The 10,016-nt window shown below is 42.9% G+C and overlaps 1 protein-coding gene across 2 annotated transcripts; it reads right to left on the minus strand.

Moving 5' to 3' along the window:
- Window positions 1–1,345: 1,345 nt before the first annotated feature.
- Window positions 1,346–6,300, minus strand: LOC100926749 (binder of sperm protein homolog 2). Of its 2 annotated transcripts, none has more exons than XM_031963379.1 (5): window positions 6,188–6,300; window positions 6,049–6,084; window positions 4,411–4,551; window positions 3,613–3,679; window positions 1,346–2,280 (listed from the first exon to the last, which is right to left on the minus strand). In XM_031963379.1, the coding sequence occupies exons 1-5, from the start codon at window positions 6,255–6,257 to the stop codon at window positions 2,247–2,249; spliced, it is 348 nt and encodes a 115-aa protein (XP_031819239.1). In that variant the 5' UTR covers window positions 6,258–6,300; the 3' UTR covers window positions 1,346–2,246. The 2 variants fall into 2 exon arrangements, with proteins under 2 accessions (XP_031819239.1, XP_023356781.1); XM_023501013.2 differs by having other exon boundaries at window positions 3,533–3,679; window positions 6,188–6,299.
- Window positions 6,301–10,016: the final 3,716 nt, after the last annotated feature.

The raw sequence follows: 10,016 nt of genomic DNA on the forward strand, positions 1-10,016 counted from the left end.
ACGAACCTTTCTCAACATTCTTCCCAGACAGAGACATTTCCATTTTGCAGAATGGCTCATTCGAGAACATACAGATCTATGATTTAGCTGATTAATTCAAGGTATGTTCCCATCTTGTCAAAGAATTAGGGCCAGCATCATTTACTTTAAGTAAGGGAGGGGAATAATTTGATTGGCTCAATTTACACACACACACACACACACACACACACACACACCCCACAACCTCTAGTTTTAATATTTGTTGTTCCTACAAAATGTATCAGATGTTTGCCAAAGTCCTTATTTCCAAATTCTGGGTAGCTTTTCACTGATTGATCCATTTCAAAAGCTTTCCCCAGTACCTTGTACCAAGATGGGGAAGGAAAGGAATAAGCAATCATATATATATATATATATATATATATATATATATATATATATATATATATATAGTGTCAGGCACTGTGCTAGGTGATTTAGTAATCCTGACAACAACCCTGAGTACTAAGTGAGATCAGTACTCCATTTTAGCATTAAGGAAATTGAGACCGACAGACTAAATATTATTTTTCCAGGCTTAAGCAGCTAGTGTCTGATGCTGAATTTGAACTCAGGTCTTTCTGCCTCCACGTGCAGCACTCTTCCCTTGCACCATCTAGCTGCCAAAGGTCCTAGGGAAAAGTCTCTGTGGCAATGTGTTTGAATTCAGTAATTACCATTCCTCTATTCTTCCATACCCATGGTGAAATAAATTAACAAGTCAATTCCATTCTATTGTATGTATGTATATGTGTTTTATATATCTATATCTATATATATAGATATATAGATATATGTCAGTGCTTGTCTTGTTGCTTGCAAGATCTTCTCCAAAGCCAAAATAATAATGAAAAAAGTGAAAAAGGAAAATAAAAAATCAGAAATGATACAGAGTGAAATGACTGAAACCAGGAGAACAATTTATGCAACGATCATAATAATTATATAAAGGGGGAAAAACTGAATACCTTCAGAGCACTCATGGATGCAGTGACCAGTGATGTGGGAGGAATGCTGACTCCCTCTTGGCAGAGAGAAAATGGACTGGAGGTGCAGGAGACTTACAGTGACAGTCACAGCCCACTTGTTGTAGGCTCATTTTTTTCCCCTTGACCCTACTAACAGGTTGGGACTTTTAGTGGGATGAGGAGTCATTAAACAATGAAGGGGATGTAGAGAAAATAGAAAAAAAAAAAAAAGAAAGAAAAGAACATTAAGTACTTTAAAATAAAAGAAGATAAGGAAGTTCAGTAAAGATCTCCAAAAAATATGGCAGTTATTATTATATATGCACTTTGCAAAAACAAATTATACATGATAGAAGTTTAGTTTCTTTCGATTTTTTTATTCTGAACTTTAGAACAATAAAAAGGTGTCTCATCACACATGCTGTGGATCATAGAGGATTGATTATAAAACTGTGAATCTCTGTTTCATGCTGCTTGCTTTAAAAAAGAAAAGAAAAATAGGGCATATAATCCCCCCCTAGAATTAGGGCTAAGACAGGATGCAAACCCAGAGCTCTCAAGGGCTTTGATCCTCTACTGGAGGTAGATCCTTCTCTCAAGAGGCAAATGGGGAAGTCCCCTCGCCCTACTCCCTTCTACACCTTGGGATAAAACCAGCACGTACTGAGACAGAGCTTTAGGCCCCTGGACTCAATGTTCCAATTTATCTCATTGAGATCAATGATCTGATAAATTGGAACATTGAGATCCTTCCCCAGACCCAAGTTTCTCCTCCTCTCTGCTCCTTCCGGATCCCATTGTGGGGCATCTCAATAGATATAAACCCAGGGAGGAGGGAAATGGAGCTAGGGATGGGGATGGGATTGAAAGATCTCCTTTGGATAGGAAATAATTTTAGGGACATAGGTTTAATATGCAGCCAATGAGGATGTTTTCCAGCCTTAGTTTCTTAGTGTAGTTTCTTAGGTCTCTTCTTGTCCTAAATTTGGTGATCTTGCAGGTATGGCTGAGGGCAGGCGGGACAGATGAGAGGAAAGGAGAGCAGAAGCAGAGCCATAGTGCCGGCAGGCAAGGAAAGAGCCGGAGGGAGGACCCCACGTGCAGGTTCTGACTTGGGGACTGTTACAGAACGCTGGGCCCAAATTTTAAGAGGCCAGGGGACATTGGGAGCCTGTGTCCCTTGAGGGAGACCTTGGGGAGTGGCAGGGGCTCCATGAACTCATGGGTCTAAGAGGAGGGGCTGAGATCTTCCGGAGATTAGTCTGTGGCAGAAGGGCTCCTCTTCACAAATCTAGGAGGGAGAAGAACATGGCAGACACAAGCTTGCTCAGGCCCACCTGTCACTGCTGCCCCATCTGAGCCCTCCCAGAGGCTGCTACTCTGCCCCTTCCTGAGCATCACGGAAGATGAAAGAACACTGGCATCCTATTATCCTACTCCATTTTACAAGTGAGGAGCCTAAGGGCCAGAGACTCCCCCAAACTCAGAGCTAGGGGACGTTGAGACCAAAGTATCTAATCTTCTCCCTTGAGGATTTGGGCTAGAAAGAGACCTTGGAGAGGAGCCTAACTCCCTCAGGCCCACAGAGGGTGCTTAAGGGCTACCAGCTAGGAAGTGTCTGAGGTGGGATTTGAACTCAGCTCCTCTTGGCCCAGTTCCCTCCCCCCTTCCCGCTCCTGGTCCCAGAGACCCTCCCCCTCAGACATGAGGCTGCTTAGAGAGATGCTCCAAGGTACTTGTACTTTCCCCTTAGCTCTTCTCATTGTAAAAGCCCAATTCAAGTGTCGCCAGATCCAAAGAGTATTCCCTCCCATGAGGAGTGCCTGAAGAGAGGTCAGCTTCCTAGGTACGCCTCTACCTCCAGCTTTCAGCGCAGCAACCCCAGAAGTGCCAAATAAATGCCCCTTCTTCTTTTTTATCCTGATCTCTCCCTTTTCCTTTCCCTTTCCTCCTCTTCCCTTTCCACCCTTTACTTTTTCTCTCCCTCTTTCCATCCTTCCCTCTTTCCCTCCCTCTTGCCCTTTTCTCCTTCCCTCTTTTTCTCTTTCTTCCTCCTTCTCTGTCTCTGTGTGTCTCTCTGTGTCTCTGTTTCTCTGTATGTCTCTCTCTGTTTTGTCTCTCTCTCTGTTTTGTCTCTCTCTCTCTCTCTCTCTCTCTCTCTCTCTCTCTTTTTCTCTTTCTCTCTCTCTCTCTTTTTCTCTTTCTCTCTCTCTCCCCATGTCTCTCTCTGTTTCTGTGTCTCTGTCTCTCTGACTCTTGTCTCTCTCTCTCACTCGCTCTCTCTTTCTTTCTCTCTCTCTCTCTCTCTCTCTCTCTCTCTCTCTCTCTCTCTCTCTCTCTCTCCATGTCTCTCTCTGTTTCTGTGTCTCTGTCTCTCTGTCTCTGTCTGTCTCTGTCTCTCTGCATGTCTCTCTCTGTTTCTGTGTATTTGTCTCTCTCTGTCTCTCTCCCCATCCTCCCTCTTTCTGTGTTTGTGTGTGTGTTCTCTCTCTCTCATTTACTCATCAGATCAGAAGCCTCCCACCCCCCCGTGTCCCCCTCACCATTGGGTGAGCATGGTTTCCACAGCCCGTTCAAGTTGTAGTTGTGCGTCAGGGCGCACCAGGTCCTGCCCAGCACGTACCCGTCCCTGGTGCAGTCGTGGTACAACTTCCTCCCGAAGACAAATGGAAACTTGCATGCTGGGGGGTCTGTGAAGGCCCAGAGGGTTGGCACAGAGTGAGCACACCCTCAGGAGAGTTCTGTGGACCAAAAGCTCCTTGAGGCAGGGAATGAGGAGGTCGCCTCGTTCCAGGTGGCGGGGCAGCCTGTGCCCCCAGACCGCTAGTGATGTGGGCGAGGGGCTCTCTTGGTGGTGCATTTGGTTCCTGACCCCTTCGCATCTCCCCCAAAACCCCTCTTCCCTGTGGTCCCTCGTTCTGCCCTCAAGGGCCAGCAGAACAAATGGAATCCCTCTTCTACCCGACAGCCCTCCAAAGACTCGAAGCCAAGACTCTTCCCCCTTTTCTCTGAGTTCTTCCTATGACATGACCTGGAGCCCCCTGCGGCTTGTCAGCGAGCTTCCTAAGGTGTGGGCTGGGGGCAGGCGCTACAACGGTCACCTTCCTTGTTATGAACGCCCGCTCTTCTCCTGCATTGAACAGAGAACCGGCTTCCTCTGGAGGAGGTCAGCTTCTTACACTAGCAATCTATACTGAATTTTCGGTCCACTAAGACCCCCAGATCGTCCCTTCAGGAACTGTTCTGAAGGCACCCGGTCCCCAAATGTACTTGCATGGTCGTTTTTTTCCACCCCAGCAGAAAATAGTCAATTGCAGACTCCCCTCAGCTCCAGAAAAGTGCCGGCTGTGTTCTGGAACACATGGTAGGGGGAATTGGGGAGGGGGCGGCCAGGACCCCGGATGACGCCAGAGTGACTCACCCGTGCTGATGCAGTAGCGCCACTGCCCGTTGAAGTTGGACTCCACCGAGCACCAAGCGTAGTCGCTGTGCACCATTATGCAGCGGTCATAACTCACGTCCTCATAGACGAACGGAAAGGCGCACGGCTTGAGGACCTTTTCTGGAGAAAGGAGCAGTGCTGACTGCAGTGGGGGACATGGGGTGCCGGGGGGCCCCGGCCAGGGGCCCAGGGCGGCTGGTTCTTGGCCGGCCTCCTCAGCTCCCCTTGCTTCCGGGGCCTGCTGCTGGACCCCAAGTTTGCCCAGCCTGGAACGGGCACATACTTAGAAAGGGGCAGATGCAAGCAGATCTGGAGTGGAGGGACTATGAAAAACTCACTACCTCCTCCACTAGACAAGGAGAAAGGAAGGAACTTAGAAAGAGAAAAAAGCCAAGAAGTGGAAGCTGCTTGGTGGTCCTTGGGTCAGGAGACCCACCTGAGACTTTCACCGTTGGTATTTACCATGGGCAAGTAGAGCTGGAGGGTGGGGGTAGCAAAAAGTCTTGTTTAAGCCTTAGAGCCCTCCATGAAGGACATATTAGAGCTGGAAATAGCCTTAGATGCTCTGATCCAACCCAGGATTTCCTGACTCCCAGTTCTGTGCTTTCCCCCCAATACCCCCTACCCTTTCTAAGACTCTTTATTTTAGCCCTAACCTCTACCTCCAAAGCCTGAGGACAGCTGGGTCACCTTGAATTCTCTTTAGGACTTCCTCTGAGAGTACAAGCCAGAGAAGTGAGTCGGCCCATTGGGTCAGCACAGACTTTCTCTACGGTAACAACCCACAGCTCTACAAAGAACAAATCAGGCTGAACATGGGAAGGAGCACTATCCATCCCACCTACCCACCCACCCTTGCCCCAGCTCATCCTCATTTGGAAGAGTGGATAGACGGGCATTAAGAATACTGGTTCCAAGTCTAAGTCAGCTTCTTGATACAGGAATAATTTTGATCATATCACAAACTCCTTTTAGATCTCAGTTTTCTCATCTATAAAATAAGGTTAAACTAGATCATCTCGAAGGGCTCCATTGGCTCAAAAATATTGGGAATTTTTTCACTTCGTTCAGACAATTGATCCTATACAGTCTCACTTACTCCCATCTGGGGGGTGGGGGGTGCTGTAGTCAGCTTGTAAGAGATGGTTACATTTTCAATGTCAGTTTTTACCCTTCAGAAACTGGCAAATATTACAAATCAGGGCTTGGTTTTATTCTGTTGATTGTCTAGGCTTAAGAAAGTGATGGGGGAAATGTGAAAATTCAGGTTAAACTGAAAAGTCAAAGCTAAGGTAAGAAGGGGTGAGGGAGAGGTAATAGCAGGCTTAGGATTCTTGGTTGGTTACTGTTCATGGTAGGGAGAGTGGTGGGTGAAGGGTAAGAACTAAAAGGGAAGATAGATCAGTATTGGAAGTAGGGACTTCATTAGCTATTGGGGTAAGGGGAGGAGAAGGAGCAACATTAGTATCGGGGTAACATTCAAGGCAAGGTTAGGGAGGGGGGAGGAGACTGAGCATGGGCAAGACTAGAAGCATCATTGAGTATAGAAAAAGAAGAGGAATGGAAAATGTTATCCCTTTCTCTCCCCAAGCAGCAAGTCCAGGGTTTCCTGCTTACCAGGCAAAGGTCGAATCCTTCTGTATCTGGTCAGTTCTGAAATGGAACAAGGAAGTTTATAAATGTGCTTCTGGGAGTATATCCAACCAATCCATCCACCCACTCACATCTCCCTCCTAGCCCCAGAAGCCTCCCACACCTGCATTGGCCCCAGGGAGGCAGAATAATAAGCACACCCAAGCCCCCAGCAACCCTTTCTCCGGAATCATCTCAGTCTGAAGCTCTGGAAGCTAGTTTTCTGCCCAGATCCAGCTCTGAGTTTTATCCCCAGAAGCCCTGCCTGTCCCTCCCTCAGTCCTCCCACTTCTTATCCCCTCCCAACTAGCATGCATAATTGTCCCTGTTCCCCAACACTACTGGGAACCAGTGAAAACAGCCCAGGAGTTCAGATCAGGTAGCCTGCACCTAGTTCTGCATTTATGGCACATTGGGCAAGTCTCAGGTCTCAGTTACCCCACCTGAAAAACAAAAAACCCTTTTCCACTTAACTTTCTCCCAGCTCTATCAATTTGGGGGGGTCCCTTCTCCTTAGAGAACCTCACTTTCCTCAGCTATCAAATCATGAGATTAAACTGATATCTTATCTCACCAATAAAATATAAGCTCGTTGAGGGCAAGAAAAATTTTATTTTTATTTTTCTGTCCCCAAGTGTCTAGAACAGAATCTGACCCATGGTAGATATTTAATATGTACTTCTTGAGAGCCATTACATCACCATACTAAGTACTAAATACATATGTCATCTAGAAAACAATCATCTCATCAGTTCCATTGGGTTAACACTTGTTTAAATATACTTCTCCAGAGTTCCAGCTCTCTAATAATTATTCTTAGATTTTGTTTTAGTTGTTGTACAAAATTATGCAAAAGGACACTTCCTAGCAGGTTCTTCTTGATTCATTAGGTTTATTATGCTGATAATAAGCAGATAAAAACCTTATAAATTTGACTTATACATGGTGATCGTTGGGGGAAGAGGGAAAGACTGACTTTCCCAAGAATCAAAGAAGCTAATTGTAAGAACTTCATTTTGTGAACAGTCTCCATTTTGAGACTTCAGTTTGTCTGTCCTGTAAATCACCTGATACCAGGGAATTCTATTTGTTTTCTCATCTCTTCCCAATGTGGAAAGTCCCAAATCATTCCTCCAATAAGAAATCAGATTATCTAATTCTACATCCTATTCTGTTTCCTACTTAATTTTTTAATGCAGAAAAATCTGTGCAAAATCTGTATTCAGGGTTTTTGTGCCTATTGAAGCGCCCTTGACCAAATATTTTACACATCTTTTGCTAATAAATCGCATAGCTCACAATTTGTTTCCTCAATTCTTATAAAGCTACTCACAACAAAGAGAGGGAAGGGAAGAATGAAGGAGAATGCTCAAATGCATTGATAAAACACATGACTAGAAGCTCCCTAAATAGTGTAATCCCAGTTCCAGTCCCCAAAATTGGCAAGGCACTGTGTAGAAAATAGAAATACAAATGTAAGAAAACCTCTTCTCAAGAAGAAATAATTTTTAGCATGTTCTCAGATAAGTAAATAGAAAATATGTGGGTGTGGGTATAGGTGTGCCTGTGCACATATTCCCTCCACTATGAGATACAGGGTTTAATTAACACCTCCCAGGTACTTTTGGGCAAATACATTAGAATCCTAACTCCTTGATTTGCTACTAGCTGACTTCTTTGTTAGCTCTTTTTTTTTTCTGAAGCAATTGGGGTTAAGTGACTTGCCCAGAGTCACACAGCTAAGAAGTGTTAAGTGTCTGAGGCCACATTTGAACTCAGATCCTCCTGACTTCAGGACTGGTGCTCTATCCACTACACCCCCTAGCTGCCCCTATTCGCTTTTCTTCACCAGGTTCAGAAAAAATGTAGTTACATGTTCCAAATATTTTCAGAAATTGCTAAAATTGACAAAAAATTCTCTGGTTGGCTCCATCCCAACCAAAATGCAGGCTTGGGGAAATCTGTTCTTTCACAGATTACCTTTCCTTCTCTCATTTAAAAGCCTCAAATTTATCAGCTTAGACAAAACCACTGGTAAATGAAGTAAATTATTTTCATTGCCTAGTGATAAAGAAAAAGAAAAACATTTAAACTAACACAATGGGCAGCTAAGTGCTACAATGAATAAAGGACCTGAGTTCAAATCTTCTTTCAGATACTAGCTTAGGACCCTGTGCAAGTCACTTAACCCTGATTGCCTCAAATTCTCATGTATAAAATGAGCTATAGAACCTCTCCAGTATCTTTGCCAAGAAAACCCAAATGAAGTCTCAAAGGATCAGACATAACTAATCGACCAAAAAAATAAAATGAACATGACACAATGGCACTTCAAGGTGTTACCTCCCATAAAGGAAAGCTAAGGATTGATTACTAGAATTTCTTTTTTTTTCTTTCCAATGCCTTGTTATTTGGTTGAGATCAAAGTGCTTATAATTATCTTAATTGGCTTAATTTCCATCTCTAGATTAAAGGTCAAGTTTCTATTTTCTTGTTCCTTTTTAAATTTTTTTTAAATTAAAGCTTTTTATTTTTCAAAACATATGCATAGACAATTCTTCAACATTAGCCCTTGCAAAATCCTGTGTTCCAATTTCCCCCCCTTACCCCACACCCTCCCCTAGATGACAAGCAGTCCAATATATGTTAAACTTGGTAGAAATATATGTTAAATCCAATATATGTATACACATTTAAACAATTATCATGCCATACATGAAAAAAAAAAAGAGAAGCAAAATAAAATACAAGCAAATAACAACAAAAAAGAGTGAAAATGCTATGCTGTGGTCCACACTCAGTTTCCACAATCCTCTCTTTGGGTGTAGCTGGTTCTCTTCATTACTGAACAATTGGAATTGGGTTGAACCATCTCATTTTTTTCTTTTTTTCTATTTTTCTCTCTCTCTCTGATTTTTCTCTTCCAACATGATTCATAAGGCAATGTGTGTTTAAAATAAACGAATTTCTTTTAAAAATTAGTCAAAATCAAAATCAAAATACAACAAACAGACAAACAAAAAAGAAATCAGGTAGCTGGATTTTTAGTCTTTTAAGGAAATCCCAGAGTGTGCAACATTTGAATAAAGCAGGTAATCAATATTATGCTACAGTACTAGTATGCATTCCTCAAAATACTATTGCTACATTCATAGCAACCTATTTTGAGAACAGAGCTTTGGAAATTCAAAATCTTGTTGAGAATGGGTGAGCAGAATTGAGGTTGCTAACAATATTGCTCTTTGGGGGAGTCTGGCTTGTCAGCATTCTTTCTGCGTTGATTCCCCGGGTTGCCATGGCAATAAAACAAAGGCACCAGTTTCAAGATATTGATGTACAGAAAGTAAACATCCAATCAAAAAAAAAAAACGTTTAAGTTTGGGTAATGCTGTGATAGTTTGTTTTCATATTTGGATTATCAGCTTCTTCTTCTTGTTTTTATGATCCTAGAAAGTGGGGTAAAGGTGGGGAGTATTGATACATTGGGATTGAAAATTTGGTGATGAGTTCCAGGGAACTGTGTGCTCTTTAAAGCTGTTAGATTATGACAGCTTTCAAAGAAGAATAAAGGAAGCAGTAGTCATCTCTGGTTATATTAGTGAGATCATCATCTGGCATACAAGATCTCTGTCACCATGGAGACCACTGCTTTACTCTTCTAAGGATGTGAATCTGAAATAGAAATAGGAAACCTGCTCTATTATATTTACTTTACCCCAAAGAGATATGATCCATCTCCAGAAAGAGATCTTTTTGAATCTTGGTTATTTAAAGAATAACTGAATTTCAGTTATTAGAGAATTCAATGACTATTTATTGAATACACAATTTCAAAAATATATAAAATATATTTATTAAAATATCTCTGACAAGAAGAAGTTCTTCAATCTTTATTTCAGGACCTTGAAGAAGCTATTATTTCCTGAGACTGCTGTTTCTTTGTGATAAATCTC

The sequence above is a fragment of the Sarcophilus harrisii genome, chromosome 3, assembly GCF_902635505.1.
Source record: "Sarcophilus harrisii chromosome 3, mSarHar1.11, whole genome shotgun sequence".
Taxonomy (NCBI): Eukaryota; Metazoa; Chordata; class Mammalia; order Dasyuromorphia; family Dasyuridae; genus Sarcophilus; species Sarcophilus harrisii.

Coding starts and splice junctions, on each gene's coding strand:
- LOC100926749 (XM_023501013.2), bottom strand. CDS start 6,257: ATGATTCCGGAGAAAGGGTTGCTGGGGGCTTGGGTGTGCTTATTATTC. Junction 6,085..6,187: donor CCTCCCTGGGGCCAATGCAG/GTGTGGGAGGCT, acceptor GTTCCATTTCAG/AACTGACCAGATACAGAAGG. Junction 3,680..4,410: donor GCGCTACTGCATCAGCACGG/GTGAGTCACTCT, acceptor GGGCCTTCACAG/ACCCCCCAGCATGCAAGTTT.